The 17639-nt window shown below is 39.4% G+C and overlaps 1 protein-coding gene across 1 annotated transcript; it reads right to left on the bottom strand.

The window, feature by feature from the left end:
• Nucleotides 1–1364: 1364 nt before the first annotated feature.
• On the bottom strand, nt 1365–9040 carry LOC128739175 (trifunctional purine biosynthetic protein adenosine-3). The gene is made up of 7 exons (XM_053834604.1): nt 8751–9040; nt 7600–7847; nt 7074–7468; nt 6566–6820; nt 6285–6507; nt 5917–6064; nt 1365–4211 (listed from the first exon to the last, which is right to left on the bottom strand). Exons 1-7 carry the CDS (start codon nt 8928–8930, stop codon nt 1542–1544), a joined length of 4119 nt encoding a protein of 1372 aa, XP_053690579.1. The 5' UTR covers nt 8931–9040; the 3' UTR covers nt 1365–1541.
• Between the last annotated feature and the right edge of the window lie 8599 nt (nt 9041–17639).

Below are 17639 nucleotides of genomic sequence, written 5' to 3' on the forward strand. Positions count from 1 at the left end.
TCAGGTGATCTCCAGGTGGCTTTGTGAATATCGTTGCGCGAGAAAAAGATGCTTCGGATCACCAGGCCTCGGGAAGCTGCGAAGTTTATACATCGTTGGCCGTTATTATTCGTGTCGGTGTGCAGGCTATGGGGTCCTACCACCGGTCTATACATTTCTTCCCTACCGACCTGGGCGTTCATATTCCCGATGACGATCTTGATGTCCCATCTCCCGTGACGAGCAGCTGTCGTACGTTGCCTCCAGCTTCGCGTAGAACGCTTCTTTCTCATCGTCGGGTCTACCTTCGTGTGGGCAGTGCACGTTAATGATGCTATAATTGAAAAAACGGCCCTTCAACCTCAATACACACATTCTCTCGTTGATCGCCTTCCAATCTATCACGCGATCCTGCATTCCGCCCAACACTACAAAGCCCGTTCCCTGTTCGTTGGTACCACCACCGCTCTGGTAAAACTGGGCCTTTCCGCCACGGATCTTGGCTACCTTCTGTCCTTTGCGACAGATTTCCTGCAGAGCTACGATGCCGAGTTTACGGGGTTCAAGCTGTTCAATCAGTACCCGCTCGCAACCTGCGAAATTTAGCGATCTGCAGTTCCAACTACCGAGTCTCCATTCGTCGTCCTTGTTCCGTCGCCTAGGTCGATGCCGAATATTCCGCTCCGAATTTGCTGGAATTTTGTTAGTGATTTAATTTAGGTGTGTAGCCGTACTGGGGCAACACTACCGAGTCTCGCGATGGGGCTGCCACTTCATAGTGCCGAGACTCATTACGCCTCCTTCCCGGTTAGTATATGACCTTAATTTCCACATGGGTTGGTTACCCGATTTCCGCTAAGGTTGCTCGTATTCCGCCTGGTACCACGAGGACGTTGGGATCGGAGTTGCTGCGGAGGAGCCAATTCCGGCTCTGTTGTCATCACTCTGAAAGCGGATAAGTTCCTAAATATGATAGACGGGAAGAATGAGGTGAGAACTGTTCATGAACAGAATTTTTGTTTTGTATATAATTTCTTTCGAAAGCTCAAAAATCTATGACGTCTATTTGAACCTTGAATGAAGTTAGTTCTGGCTAATATGCTTGAATATGGTTTTCTGGTGAAATGGATTAAGTAGATTCAAAAATAGCTATCAATAGAGCTATATGGTAGATTATAATTGACTCTGTAAGTGTCCCATACATATTTTTTTAAATTATGCTTGACTCGCGGTACAATCAAATAAGTGAAATCGAAGCACAAAAAGTGTGATATCTCTGGTTGTTTGTAAAAAATTGAAGAAAGTCTGCAAGCTTCTCACTTGGAGTTTTATCGAATATGTTTTTTTTGTAGGGAAATTAAAACTTAATTTTTTTTACTGTATTTATTAAAAAAAAGTTAGTTGCCCGTTATAAAGTAAAACGGTAAAACATTCTTGGTAGGTAGCAGTCTTTTGAAGGTCTTTTGGTGACAATTCTTAGTTCTTAGATATTTCGTACTCTTATTGCACTTGTTTTGTACAACAATTAGTATGTCATGAAAATGCATTTTAGTCGGTAGAAATTACAACCACTTAACCTTTCCATCATTGCCTAAATTGACCAACCCGTTAGCAACTAATCGCAATGCTATTGGGAATGCTGTATGTTCTGCCCGGTGAATTCTATCCGTTAAAGTCTCTTCAGTGTCTCCGGGTACAACCGGTACCCTCTCCTGCAGAATAATTGCTCCGGTATCTACTCCTTCATCCACATAATGCACCGTGCATCCAGATTCGGAGTCACCTGCTTCCAAAGCCTGTCGCTGCGCATGGATTCCTTTGTGTTTCGGCAACAATGCTGGGTGAATATTAATTAGTCGACCTTTCCATTTTTTTACAAATCCTTCCGATAAAATTCTCATAAAACCAGCTAGACATACCAAATCTATGCGTTGTTTTTCCAATTCCTCGGACACGGCGGCATCAAATAACTCTCTGGTAGGGTACTTTCTGTGGAGAATCACCGTGGATGCTATACCGGCTTTTGCTGCTCGCTCTAAACCGAAAACACCACTTTTGTTGGAAATGACATAGACAATCTCTCCACGCACTCCGAATGCGGTGCTTCTAGTAGCATCAATTAATGCTTGCAGATTGCTGCCGGATCCAGAAATCAATACAGCAATACGTTTTTTAGGTTGGCAACATGTGATTTGTGATAGTCGAAGAGACTCTGGGAAATTCAAAACTTGCACCTTATCTTGCTTCGGATTATATGGCACAACGCGACCAACGATCGTGGCTTGGGTTCCTTGTAATTTCTCTAGCACAAACGGTGCGTTCCGGCTGGATATGATCAAAATCATGCCGAGACCGCAGTTGAATGTGCGAAGCATTTCTCGTTCAGTAACATTTCCTATTTTTGAAAGCCAACCAAAAATTGGTAGAATATGAAAGTTTTTGGCATCGATTTCTACTGCGAAATTTTGTGGCAGAATCCTTGGTATGTTTTCTGAAAGACCACCGCCAGTAATGTGAGCCAGCGCTTTTACAACGTTATGTTTAAGCAGCGGTAATAATTCTTTGACATAGATCTTTGTCGGCACAAGTAACTCTTCTCCAAAAGTTTTATCTGTTGCACTGAAAGGTGCAATATCTTGGTATGTAATATCAGCGTGTTCTAAAATTTTGTGCACCAAACTGAATCCATTGCTGTGGACCCCTGACGACGGGATCCCTATTACTATGTCATCTTCTTCAATGGTGTTTATCTGGGGGAGCATTTTTTCTCGCTCAACAATACCCAATGCGAAACCGGCCAGATCATATTTTCCTTCTTCATACATCCCAGGCATTTCAGCTGTTTCTCCACCAACTAAAGCGCTGCCGCTTTGCAAGCATCCGTCTGCAATCCCTGAAATCACCTTTTCCGCAACGTCTACATCCAGGCGACCACACGCGTAGTAATCTAGAAAACTCACAGGATCGGCACCATTGCAGAGAATATCATTGACACACATTGCTACGAGATCAATACCAATCGATTCGTGTAGGTTGCTCTGTTGCGCTATTTTAAGTTTTGTTCCGACTCCATCCGTACCCATAACTAAGATAGGGTCCTTGAATTGGCTCGCATCTCTCAATCGGAAAAGACCACCAAAGCTACCCAAGCCCCGAATACATCCATTTCTAACCGTTGCTTTGGCCATCGGTTTAATTTTTGAGACCAGATCATCACCGGCATTGATATCTACACCACTGTCTTTGTATGAAATGGAAGTTCTCTGACTTTTTGACCTATACGGTTCCGACGCTGTAGTAATAGCATTACTAAAGTTGTTCACAATCACTTGATCGGATGATGCCGATTTTCGACGTATAACATGACCAATTACGGAACCATCAAAAGACTTCAACGACTCCCACGTTTTATCTTCGGCAGGTACCACCAGTATCATTCCTATACCACAATTAAATGTCCTCAGCATCTCCAAGTCAGAAACGTTACCGTTTGCTGCTAGCCATCCGAATACTGGTAAAATTGTGAAGCTGTTCGCATCAATCTGTACCGCCAGGTCACTAGGCAGAACTCTGGGAATGTTCTCTATTAAACCACCTCCCGTTATATGAGCTAGAGCTTTCACTTTGCCTTTTCGTAGCACCGGCAATACTGGTTTCACATAAAGTTGCGTGGGTGTCAGCAATTCGCGACCGAATGAAAATCCATTCTCGCTAAATGAAGCCACGTCTTCAAGATCGAATCCACAAGTCTTCAAAATTTTATTAACCAGGCTAAACCCATTACTATGGATCCCACTAGACGGCAACCCGATAACTAAATCGCCTTCCCGTATAGCCGTGATGCGCGGCAACATGGCTTCGTGTTCTACAACACCAACACAATATCCAGCAATGTCGTATTTACCACATTCATACATGGATGGCATTTCAGCTGTTTCTCCTCCTAGGAGGGCACAGTTGGAATCTCTACAGCCCTCGGAAATGCCTTTAACTATCTGTGCAGCGATCGGTACGTCCAGTTTCCCACAAGCAATGTAGTCTAGAAAGGCCAACGGTTCAGCGCCTTCACAGAGAACATCATTCGCACACATGGCCACCAGATCTATACCAATCGTATCCCACATGTTCATTGCTTCGGCAATCTTAAGTTTGGTACCGACTCCATCCGTCCCCTGGACTAGGACAGGATCCTGGTAGGGAACGCGTTGTCCACAGCTGTTTTCGTAAGTCACCTGGAAATATATGATTTGATTATTTTATTTATTACACTTTATGTGCAGACAATATGGCTAGGAAATGTTGATGACAACTGAAAAGAAGCGCTTCACATAGCTCTGACCAACCTACGTGCCTAAACTCTTGCTCCAACTTGGAAGTTGAGTAACCAAGCTAGAAGGTACGATGCTGTGTGGTTTTGAGCTGGAAAACAACTGACCCACACGACTTTGTTCAAGTATTACTCGTGCTAAGCCTTATATCTTCTCCCGATTGTTCGTCGGTAATTGGTCACAATAAGTAGGCAAATAGAAATTATTCGGAAATAAAACAAGAAGAAGCTAACCAACGGTGGGGACTTTATGAATTATTTCGCTCCATAAATCCGATGAGGAACAATGAAAATTTGCTACCCATTTCGTCTTTTCGATATCATATAACGAAAATCGGACAAAACATACAAAGGCAAAGCACCGGCACGAAACGAAACGTGAAAATGGTAAGCAAGCATTTTTTATGTTTTTTCTCCTTAGCAACTATTGTAACCTTTTATGAATTTGTCCCTGTAACATGTCTTTTCCTTCATTCATTCTCCAGATGACAGGAGGTAACCATGACGAGATTCCATCATTCGAGGTTGTTGCGCTCGTGCCAGTACAAGAGCAGCCAGTCAACAAATTATTTCTAATGGACTTTGATGCCGACGCTCACCACATGATCTGGAGCAGCCTGGATTTCAATAATGGAGTGAGTACCTACTTAAATATCTTTTTTCTAACGATGTCAATATATTGAACGTAAAGATCGACAATTTAATAATCGGGTTCAGGTAAGAAGTTATAGGCAAGCCTTACCCTATGCTGCGTTCCGAAAACTGAGAAAATTTATATCTTTCCGATGAAACTAGTTAATTGAATTTCAGACATATAATTTTTGACATTGAGCTTCAGAGCATGGAAGAATCCTAGTCAACTAATAGACAGTGCTATCACTGCATTTAGTAGGAGGGCACATTGGACCAAACGACTCTTCTCGATTTGTCTGTCGATGAGTTAAAGAAGCTTCTATCAACTAGGTACTTAGCTTTTTGAATAGACAGAGCTCTTAAATCTTGATTTTCCCACTTCTTTCAAAGTAAGATGGCATTTCTATTAAAGGTGGGGAAAAGAATAGATCTGTACCAAAAGCCTCCACAGCAAATAATTCGAAATCAACGCTTTTCAAGCTGAAGAATAAAAAGGGTCTGATGATAGGCCTTTTAAAAAGAATCGATTTTTCTGAACATTCTGCTGCGTCGAAAACTTCGGTATCTCAATAACCAAGCATCGTAAAGCAAATATACATTTATTTTAAATGTAAGTAGGTACATTTTTGGAAGAATATTTGGAGAAAAACAAAACCTTACACAAAATTTTTCACTGTGGTGGAAAACTTCAAAGAATTGTCAAAGAAGCGCATTGCTTCTTTGTAATAAAGGATAAATGACCAAAGCTCTCAACTTTGTTTAAATAATTTTTAAAACATTGTTTTCGTTCGTAAGTCCTTTTGTTGTACCCGTGAAGAAAATTTCATGACATTCTAGAACCCTTCGGCCCATTTTATATAATAATTTTGATGTTTCGCTTACGAATTCGATGTTCAATCTAAATAACTATTTCGTTTACATGAGAATCAGTTTAGGGTATGATCCCACAGTTGGGTTATCATTAAGGTATTACTAACCTCGTTCAATCGAAACAATCCACCGAATCCACCTAGACCTCCTATAACTCCAGGACGATTAGTTCCTCTAGCCAACGGTTTGATTCGTTGAACCAGCGCATCACCAGCATCTATGTCGACTCCGCTTGCTTTGTATGATAGACTCAAACTGTTGAGCAAAGAAAACAGTGAAACCAACCTCATCGAACAATCATGTGATGATCATCTACAAAATGAATATCTAAAGCATGTAACTAGTGCGTATAAGGAATGGAAAATTGAGACTGTTTATTTGAACATTTAACTGGCATTGCGTGTCACCGAACACGAAGTGGAACAATGAAATTTAGATATGATTTTTTATATAAAAGAAAAAAAGTTCACATTACTGTTTAAATGCCTTCTGAGCAATGTCATTCCGGTATTGTGAGCCATCGAAATTCACATCGGAACATGCGGCCGTAGCTAATGCTGCCGCTGTTCGCAGGCTTGTCTGTAGAACTACGTTGATCAATACACGCCCTCCATTCGTAACGAAATCACCGTCAGCATTTCTTCCTACTCCGCTATGAAAAACAAGATGATCTCTTCTATCCGCAATCGAATCAAGACCTGTAAACAACCCCGTTAGTGACTAGCCCAATAACAGCAATGAAAAACAACAATATACCTTTTATAACACATCCCTTGGTCGACGTTTCAGGATAGCCTTTACTAGCCATTACAACTCCCACAGCACTAACACCATCACGGAAGCTAAGTAGAGTGCTATCTAGTCGATCATCACAAGTAGCCTCCATCAAATCAAATAGATCGCTTTCCAATAAAGGAAGGATCACTTGTGTTTCTGGATCACCAAAACGGCAGTTAAATTCCAATGTTTTTGGTCCATTAGGGGTAAGCATCATACCAGCATACAATATTCCTATAAAACACATCGTATATGTATAGCAAAATATTTGTGAAAGCTTATCAGTTTTGAAGTGGAAAGAAAAGGGAGAGTGCAGTGTCAATGTTTATTAGCAACAGTGACGCTTGTTTACGCCACTAGATGCAATAGTTGACCTACTCCTTCTGACCTTAGCTCTATCGACTCGACAGATACCTTATCAAGTAGAATACACTATGAAACTATGATTGTAGATTATCTTCATACTATCGTATAGTTAGTTACTGACCATTGTATTTGATGCCTTCCTTGCGCATTCCATCGACGGCTCGCTGCAACACTTCTCTTCTGACAATCTCCAGATCATGAGGTTTGATGATCGGACAAGGACAGTAGGCACCCATTCCTCCAGTGTTCGGCCCGCGATCATCGTTACATAGCCGCTTATGATCTTGTGCTGGAAGCATAACACGCACTGTCTTAGAATCGACAAACGCCAGTACAGACACCTCTTCGCCGGACAGCTTTTCCTCTACCACGACGACATCACCTGCGGAACCAAATTTCCTGTCGCTCAGAATTTCATCCACGGCGGCACATGCTTGGTCCTGATTTTCGGCCACTATGACACCTTTTCCTGCCGCAAGACCACTTGCTTTCACTACCAATGCATCATAAGATGCGCTGTAAATATTATGTTTCCAGAGATTACAAATTGAATCTTAAACCGTTAGAAAGCGTTTAGTACTGCTTGTTTATAGGAGACGAGACCACTACGACCAGCATTTAGATCTATTGTGATTAGTATTGCTTACCTTCGAATAAACGCTTTAGCGTCCGCTGCTTCATTAAACGATGAATACCTTGCAGTTGGAATTCCATGTCGGTGCATAAAGTCCTTGGACCACTTTTTGTCCGACTCGATACGGGCGCCCTTCTGTGTGGGTCCGAAACATTTTATGTTAGCGGCTAATAGCTTATCGGCCAAACCATTAGCGAGTGGATCCTCCGGGCCGACAGCAACCAGGTGTATTGAGTGCTCCTTGCACCATGACACTATGGCCTAGTATTAAATGTAGAGTAAATTAGAATACAAAGTTAAACTATAAACAAGGAAGGAATGAAATTTCTTTGGACAACCAACGCACATGAATTTTTGTTAAAATATTTCGTAACTGCTCAGATATGTACCCTAGCGATAAACTTTATAAATCGTTTGAAATCATTTAAATAATCGTATGTAAAGTTGGTAATGTAACCTGATCTTAAAGTCCTCTTCTTTTACAAATCATAATATTTCGACAATGATGAGAGATAAAGAGTAGCTGTATTCTACAAAGGTGCTAATTCTATTGTGTTCTACAACTTTTTTGAAGACTGCAAATATGTTCGTACACATTCGAAATGAAATAAATGTTACTCCATCATAATGTCATACTCATAATGAATCTATGATCATCCGAATGGTGTAAAAAAAACATTTTGTTTTAAAATTTTCCGATGCATTTGAAATTACTCATTATCGCGCTATGAAAAAAACGTGTAGGGTAATTTGCCAATGATCGCACAGCCAAGTCCCTAAGTTTTGAGTTTTAACGATATTTTCTAAACAAATTATTACAAATAGGCAAAAACGTATATGTATTCTAGAATTAGCGTTTTATTGGACGCTGTCCAATCATTGGAATCGTTCAATGATAGGCAAAATACCCTAATATTGATTGCTTCGTTCCATCGTGCAATGTTTAAATGTTTTATAATGAATGCCAGATACAAGAACATTTTATATAAATCTTATATAAAAACTAATACAATATTTCTTCTTCTGGCATGAAAATAACACCAAATAATTCTTCGATAAATTATATTTTCTTGTTTATCGGTCCATCTATCTACGGCTTATTGTGCCAATTACAAATGCACGACGACCGGTTTTTATAGAGAGCACACTCCCAAAAATACTCACATCGAAATCCTTCACGCTTACATCGGTGACCACTGTAACTTTTTCCAGCTGTGCGATACCTGGACTACCGGGAAGGGCATATACATTAGCCACTTTGACACTCTGAATTAGCTTCCAGCAAATTGCATGCTCACGGCCGCCACTGCCTACGACAAGCACATTTTTCAGCGCAGCACTCATGTTTCACAGTCAAATCAAAAACAGGTTTGAATTACACTGAGTTTTAATCTGCCAATAGACTTCAATGACAGAGGTTAACAAAAAAACAGGGCTCAATTCCCTAAGCGTGTGCGCACTACTTGGGTGATTAAACTGATATGAGTGGAATAGCGCGATGCGCTCTTTAAACTATGCTTTCGTTATACTGCCAGTGATAGCATAACTGTCTTATGTCTTATGTCTTATACAACCAATTAACATTTTTGTTGATAACTTGAAATTTCGCAGTCCCACCTCACAAAACTGTACAAATATATTATCTTATGTCTTAAATTTCTCTGCCACGTTGAAAAGTGTGTACTGAAAATTATTTTGCAGTATCTTATTTTATGTCAAATTTCGAATTTGTAGACTTCTTGTAGATTCCCTTGATACTAATTTATAATGTTCCGACCAAAAGAAACGAGTTTTATAAATTTCATAAACATAAAAACCTCATTTTTCATAAATTTCATAAACAACTAATACAATACAAACATGCGTCTGATTTCTATACCAACTTACATCACATTTTTACGATTTTTTTAAAATCAAGTTTTAATAAAAATATAAAAGAAAATAAAAAATGTAGTAAATCATTTCTGTAGGAAATAAATTCTTAAGATGTTACATGGGAAAAATATACGTCCACCGGCAGTATAGGCTTTGTATGAACACTTAACTGGCTCTGTAGTTATGGAGAAGGGTTACATTCAAGAAATACATACATATTCGATGATAATAACCAATTGTTCAAGAGTAATATTTTCAGTGATAAAGTCAGCTGTTCGGTAGACATAAAAGATCGTCTAAATAAAAAAGGATAATTAAAGGATATATAAAGGACGAAATTATTCATTTTTCACGTCATAATAATAAACATTAATTTTTATCTAGCTCATGTATGTGTATAACATTGTCAAAATCAAGCACATTCTTGTGTGATTTTGATGTTTGCTATACACTTTTTCCAAAGATGTGGTCTTCCGGCCGGTATCTTTTCCTCGCAAGTAATGTTGAATTCGATAATGTGGCTTGCAAATCTGTATGACTGTGTATGTGAATGGGTACACATATCAGTATGTGAATCCAAGCAAAGCATATTGAAATCATAACAGAACTCTATCAGGTATCTGACATTTAACGGGAAGTGTCAAATATATGTACCTTTATTGTGCTTTGTGCATGCTTAAATTTGTACCCCTTAAAGCCCTCTTTTTTGTGAGTTGACTGGAATTTATTTCAAGTACTCCGGAAACAATATTACCTGTAAAAAGTTAGTCACAATTTTGTTCACGGCGGTAGACTTTAAGGAAAAGCCATAAAATCTGCAAATATACTTTTCTTATTCGTCAAATCATTATCTTTTAGTGCTAAAAGTTTAGCGATAGCGGTTTTTGTTGTTCTTAGCCGGAAAGCTCGGTTTTCTTAAACATGTAGGGGAGACCATGGTGAGCTCTATTCACCATGGGGGAGACTACTGCAGGTTGAGACCAATTTTGTTTTCGGTTCATTAAACTTGAGTGAATGAGTGTTATACATCAGGTCTAATACAGAAAAATGCATAATATTTGATTTTGAAATTATTGTTATTTCCATGAAGGTCCTCAAAATTCGCGTAGAAAAAATGTTTTTTTTCTTTTTTTTTTTTCTTACAATAATGAAAACCAAATTCATTTTACAGTAGGATTTCGAATTTGGCAATAAATGCGTGTCGCCTATGTTGCCAAAATTTAAACCGTGCCAAAATCGAAACCCTTTTTCGATATGAAAAAAATTAATGTAAATGCTTTAGAAAATGACTAAATATTATTAATCAACGATTGCAACCATTTTATGTTTAAAAAGTCCGACAAGAGCTATCCGTCTGGTGCAAATAAGTTATTGCCACCCTGCGGTAAGACCTACGGCAATAAAAATATTGTTCGAAACCACATAACTTTTTTTCATTAACATATTCAGGGCATAATTTTTTCGTCATTTAAAGCATGTATGCGGAAACTGATTGATATTTAAGCATTTTTGACGTAGGACTACGTCTTACGGCAAGTTTTGAGATAGGGTGTCATTCCAAAAAATCGAAAAATGCGAGCGTCACGAAAAATGAAAGGTTTTGAGCGCTAATAGCTCAGCGGTTTTCCGATCGATTTTCAATATTCTTACACCAATCGATCGGAAAATCTTCTAAGAATTGACCCAAATGATGAAAAGTATGGATTCTTGATGTTGAACTATTGAAAAATTGAAAATAATGAACTTATGTTTTACCAGAATTCTCGCTTCGTGATTGGTTGGAAAATTCTTTGTGATGATCTAAACCCATACCAATTTGATATCTGTGCTTGGGAAGTAAGCCAAAACAAGTGAGCAAGTTTCCTCATTTGAACAAGATTTCTTAACACCGCGGTTAAACCTAGACCATTTTGATGTCCTTGCTTGGGAAATACGCCAGAAAGAGTGACAAAGCCCCCTCGTGCCAACAGATTTCTTACGAACGCGATTAAACCTAGTCCAATTTGATGTCTGTGTTAGGGAAGTGTGCCAGAAAAGATGACACAGGTTCGTTGTTCCAACAGAACGCAAATTCTTTACTGCGAGACGATTAAACCTCGGCGAATTTGATATCTGTGTTGGAAAAATGTGCTACAGCTGTAGTGTTCGGTTATAATACGACTCTGTGAATACGCATGGTTGTCGTTTCATTAGAAGTGCAGTGAAAAGATGTGCTGTTGATAAAATAGGATTGAATTGGTAAAATCTCTTCAACGTGGGAACCATGGGTAATAGAAACAATCTTTAATTTTAGTAAGGTAGCAGGAAAGCAATAGTTTGTGTTCTTGATTTTGTTAAACTGTTTTCAAATGCACAATCTTTTGAGAATTGAACGTATGCAATGTTACTACTTTGATAAACGTTACATGCAACGCATGTAGCATGTATATATGTTGCATATAGCATGTATACATGAAGAATCGAATGATTACAAGCATGAATACATGCTACTATCATTATAAAGATACTTACGTAGTCCTGCGTCACCTATATATGCGGTCGTGTCTTGTACACAACCCCTCTGATTTTTTGGAAGTGAAATATCTTGTGTTGCCAAAAACGAATACTTTTGTTGCCAAAAATGGAGGCATGCCAAAATCGAATCATGCCAAATTCGAAATCAAACTTTGTTTGTAAATATAGTATTTTTTGAACATCAAGCAGTAAGTTCTCTGTCTCAAGATCTCTGTTCTCTAGTCAACATGGACACGATTCACTGCAGACATAGAATAGCTGATATAGTGTTCTTCGTAAACATTTTATCTGGACGAACCGATAGTCAAACACTTGCCGCACGGTTGCACTTTAATCAAAGTCAGGTCGTGCTCCGTAACAGACGTGTTTTCAACCCGCCTCATAGAAATAGGAATTATTCTATTCATGAACCAACGCTCCGTTTTATGAGAGCTTTCAATGAGCTACAGCATGTAGTGGAAATTACTATGCCACCAACTACCATTAAAAATAGGCTTAGTTTATATTTAAGGGGACAACTGCATTTCTTTTAATCATTGTATTCATTTGTATTCATTGTGTTAATATTAAGTTTTTTTTTTGGCAACGGGCTTGACCAATTATATAAGTTTAGATCCATTTCTTTCGAAAGTAATGGTCAATACAATACAGCGATCCGTAGTGACGCCAATGTTTGATTGACCGTCTTAACATTCTTATATAGTACTAGCTGACCCGACAAACTTCGTATCACCACAAATTAAACTGTGTTGTACATACATCCTGATTCTCGGATGACCTTTACCACCATCTCGAGTTTTGCAAGTTTCTGATACAAATTTTCCTCACAATAAAATAGAAAACAATTCCCCATTGCTTAGCCTGATAAAATAAAGCGGATAGCATTTAAATATTCGCCATCATTACAAACCATTTCGCCGAATACAATTTTGCGGAACACCAATTCTCGGTTGACCATAACGCGAAATATATAGAGCTGCGCAGAACACCATTTTGCGAAAAACCTTACGCGGAATGTACCATTTCACGGAAGCTCTTTTCGTAGAAAATACCATTTCGCAGGGATGACCCAACTGAAGGTCAGTAGATCTAGGAAAATAAATAAACCTAGATATAAGTGATCTCTACGGGGGGCTGCCCCCGCAGTGGCCGGTGCTTCCGACGGCATGTCGCCGGAAACACTCGCGGTCTGTGTCCGTCTCGCCCTGAATCATCTAATGTTACTATTGATAGTTTCTGGTGGTCTTGTTATTGACTAATGTTTTATGAAAGAGTTATGAAAGTTGGTACATATTTTTCTAATATATTTTACCCTTTCGAGTAACGCGCAAAATAAGTGGCTCCCTAGGTGGCTCCGCTTGTTTCGTTGTTACAAACCATTTACTCTCAAAAGTCTACTTACGTCGGAATCCTTCACGCCTATACCGGTGATCACAGTAATTTTGTCCAGCTGAGCGATACCTGGGCTACCAGGAAGGGCATATACATTAGCTACTTTTACACTTTGAACCAGCTTCCAACAAATCGCATGCTCACGGCCACCGCTACCTACGACAAGCACATTGTTCAGAGTGGAACTCATGTTTTACTTGCGAATTTTAAATTGCACTGACCAATAATCAAAATGACAACGATAATTAAAAACAGCATTCATTTGCACGTGTGCATATTAGAACTGAGCGATTAACATCAATATAATTTTCTCAAACTATGCTTGAGCACTAGGTACTAAAAGCTACCTAGTGAGATGCTGATAGGTAAAGCAATGTCGGTAAAATGCCCAACGAAACGCAGGTAGATGGTTGGCCATGTACGTTCCATGTTCCATATTTTATTTCTATTTTATTTTTTATATTTCTACTGCAAGTCACATTACTTCACGCTTCCAAGTTTGAACGCTGATTAGTATATTACTTCAATGCAAACTGTCAGCAAACAATGCATATTTAGCAATTTTAATCAATACCTATAAAAATGAACGCTCCCATATAAATGAAACACAATTTTTTGTATGAGTCGAGAACTAAGCGAACTCGAGAAATTTTAGACTCATCCATCAAATATTAGTCAATAACAATACTACCAAACAGTAACACTAGATTATTCGTGGCTAAACGGCCGCAGGCTGCGAGTGTTGCCGGCAACTCGCCGTTTTTTCCGTGTTGGGAACCTTGGACCACTGCGACCAGTTCTTTGATCTATTGTGGTGTGTCCTCTTTTGCTGTATGCCTTTACTTATGAACAGCTACTATGTTGTTTAGTAATTGAATTTAATTGAAGGCATCATCCCAACACGGTAATATGTTGAGAATAGATTGTACTACTTTCTGAGGAGAACTAGCCCATATTTCCGAAGGCTCCAACAGTCCTTTATCAAGAAATTTGCGCCTTTTATTGAATAATGCCGTGCATTCGCACAGTATATGATGAGCAGGGTTGCCACATGCACAGATTATTCTGTGTTTAACAGATATTTGAAAGAAATCGCCGGTACAGAATCTGTATGCATAGATTACAGATTTTCGTCAAATTACACAGATTAAACAGATTTTTGAGCTTGTACATGAGACTGAAAGAGACGGAAATATTCAGCAAAATGACTCTCTATCTCTTTCACTCTCATTGTTTTGCATTGGACAGATTTTTGCACAGATATTTTTCCTCGCCGTACAGATTGTCAGATTTTTCCAACAAAAACACAGAATTATATGTGGCATCCCTGGATGAGCACTTTCACACTCTAGATTGCAGAAACGACATCTATCATCATTAAGCTTTCCTATTACCTTCAGATGATATTTGCTTGGTCAATGACCAGTAACCACTCCGCTAAAAGTACTCTGATCTTTTTTTGAAAGATTCAATAGCTTTTGCGTGATTGAGGCATTTGGCTTAATAAACCGTTTTGCATGACGGGCTGATAGAGTATTATTCCAGTTCAATATGACCTGATTCTCTTCCCATTTTTTCAGTTCCATCTTGCACGTACTATTGGATATCCCACAGAAATATTCGGGACCTATAAATTCCATTGCAGATCCAGATCTGGCTAACTTGTCTGCTCTTTCATTACCTTCTATACCACAGTGCCCGGGAACCCAAAAGAGGTTTACCCTGTTGTGTGTAGATAGCTGTTGAACCAGTTTTACACAGTCCCAGACTAATTTGGAAGTGCAAGCAACAGATTTTAGAGCTCTCAGAGCTTCTTGACTGTCTGAGAAAATACAAATATTTGCATACCTATATTTTCTCTTCAAGCAGATCGAAGTACATTCTAGAATAGCATATATTTCGGCTTGAAAGACCGTTGGCCATTTGCCCATTGCCACTGACCTATTCAGTCCAGGACCAGTAATGCCAGCCTCCACTCGGTCTGCCAATTTCGAACCATCAGTGTAAAAAGTTATTGAGCCATCTCTGACATAGGGGCCCCTCGTTCCCATTCACTACGAGCTGGTTCATGGATGCTAAATAAATGGCCAAAATCGATTTTTTTTCCATTAGATCTTCAGCTTGAAAAATAAGAGGATTAATTTCAAATTCCTTTAGGATACTTAGGTGGCCTTTTAGATCACCACTGAAAAGATTTTTGGTTCGTCTGAGATCATTTTTTGCCTTAGACCCCATTTTTTTCCGAACATTCTTTTACATGCCCAAAAAGCACTAGTAGCTTTGTTGAACTCGCCGTTGGAAGCGCCGGCCACTGCGGGGGACAGTCCCCCTGCAGAAATCATCTCTGTCTGTTTTTTTTTGTTTTCCTAGGTCTACTGACCTCTATTACTTTCCTTCAGTTGTCCGAACGAACGACCGCGAGTAAAGAGGGAATCACCCCCGCGAACTTGGTACTTTCCGCCTGCAAAAAGGTTTTCCGTGAAATGGTACCTATTTTGGGGTAATCCAGATACCACTTGGACAGAAAAATACCAATTTTCAACCCCTCCGTGGAAATTGACTCAACCCCCACCCCCTCCCTGTTCGTCCCTGTCTGTTTTTTTCTTATGTAAAATTTAACAAAACAGAAATGCATGGTTTATATATTACTCTTGTTGACTTTTTCGGTGAGAAATAAGAACTAAAATGTTTTCAGCGGACGTTTCGACTTACTATGCTTCAGTCATTTACTACGCGTTGAACATCTATTCTCACTGCCTCGTGCTTTATAACTAACAGATTTAGCAATATATTCATTTTTGACGAAATGGCGAATGGTTAAACATCAAAAATCGAGTTTTGGCATAAATTTTGCTCTTAAATTGTCCATAAAATAAGAAATATTAATCGGTGAGTAAAAACCTTCGATTAATCTGTAGAATGTATTCTTAGAATACTTGTGTCAAAATTTGAAGTAATTCGGTTCAGCCGTTTTCGAGGAATCCTGCTCACCGACTTTGAAAACACGGTTTTGAGAAACACGCGTTCAAAGTTTCGCATTCCTTCTTCAATCACTCTGACACGTCGTTACAAATATGCGTATAACTTCGTTAATATTTGCCGGATTGGCATGAAATTTTCTGTGTGCATACTTAAATATATGTACACTACGATCATGAAATAAACAAAAAATCGATTTTTCGAAAATTCTAACTGTATATAACCCTTTAATTTGTGGCAGTACAAAGTTTGCCGGGTCGGCTAGTTTTGAATAAAAGTACAATGTGTCGCTAAACATTCGAAATATTTTTTTTATAATGGCAGTTTTTTACAATCTCTGTGCGTGAATCTAAAGCGATTTTGGTATTTCGTAGATTTCAAAAAGAAAGATGCTGGTCTGCCAATTTTGAACTTTAGAAAAGCGATTTTTTTGTCCAAAACTTTACTTACTAACCACCTAACTTGCCGTCCTAAGACAAAGCCTGTTGAACATAGTTTCTCCATGTTTCTCCAACTCGGTTGAGGGCTATCGCTCTCCAATTCCCCGGACACCAAGTACTCTCCGCCTTGTCTAACGATCTTGCTCGCTGCGCTCGTGGTCGTTTTGTTCATACCGGATTTGAAGCAAACCCCATCTTTGCAGGATAGTTGTCCGGCGTTCTTGCAACATGTCCTGTCCATCGTATCCGTCCAGCTTTAGCCATAGAGCTGTGCGAGTTCATGGTTCATCCTCAGCCTCCATACTCCGTTCTCTTGTACGCCGCCAAAGATCGTTCTTAGCTCTCGTCGTTCGAAAACTGCGAGGTCCTCCTCGAGCATTGTCCATATTTCATGCCCGTAGAGAACAACCGGTTTAATAAGCGTCTTGTGTAGGTTGCACTTTGTACGGGGACTGAGTCTGCTCGACCGCAATTGCTTGTGAAGCCCATAGTAAGCAAGAATTCCGCTAATAATACGCCTCCGAATCTCACGGCTGGTATCATTGTCCGCCATTATCAGTGAGCCAGGGTAGACACATTTGTCGATTACCTCAAACTCATCGCCGTCGATCAATATACTACTGCCCAAGCGGTGTCGTTCGGCCTCGGTTCCGCTGGCCAGCATGTACTTTGTTTTAGACGTATTTATCTTTAACCCAATCTTTTTGCTTCGTGCTTTAGTCTGGTGTACTGTTCAGTCACCGCCACAGATGTTCTGCCGATAATATCCATGTCATCAGCAAAGCAGATGAATTGACTTGATTTGATGAATATCGTGCCCCGCGTGTTGATATCCGCTCGGTTCATAACACCT

Source organism: Sabethes cyaneus, chromosome 3 (genome assembly GCF_943734655.1).
Source record: "Sabethes cyaneus chromosome 3, idSabCyanKW18_F2, whole genome shotgun sequence".
NCBI lineage: Eukaryota > Metazoa > Arthropoda > Insecta > Diptera > Culicidae > Sabethes > Sabethes cyaneus.

Bases quoted from the DNA above. Each gene is read 5' to 3' on its own strand.
- LOC128739175 (XM_053834604.1), bottom strand. From the start codon at position 8,930: ATGAGTGCTGCGCTGAAAAATGTGCTTGTCGTAGGCAGTGGCGGCCGT. The intron at 7,848-8,750 runs GTGAGTATTTTT...ATTTAATACTAG, and splicing joins TAAGCGTGAAGGATTTCGAT to GCCATAGTGTCATGGTGCAA. The intron at 6,065-6,284 runs GTAATGTGAACT...TTTGCTCAACAG, and splicing joins GCTCAGAAGGCATTTAAACA to TTTGAGTCTATCATACAAAG.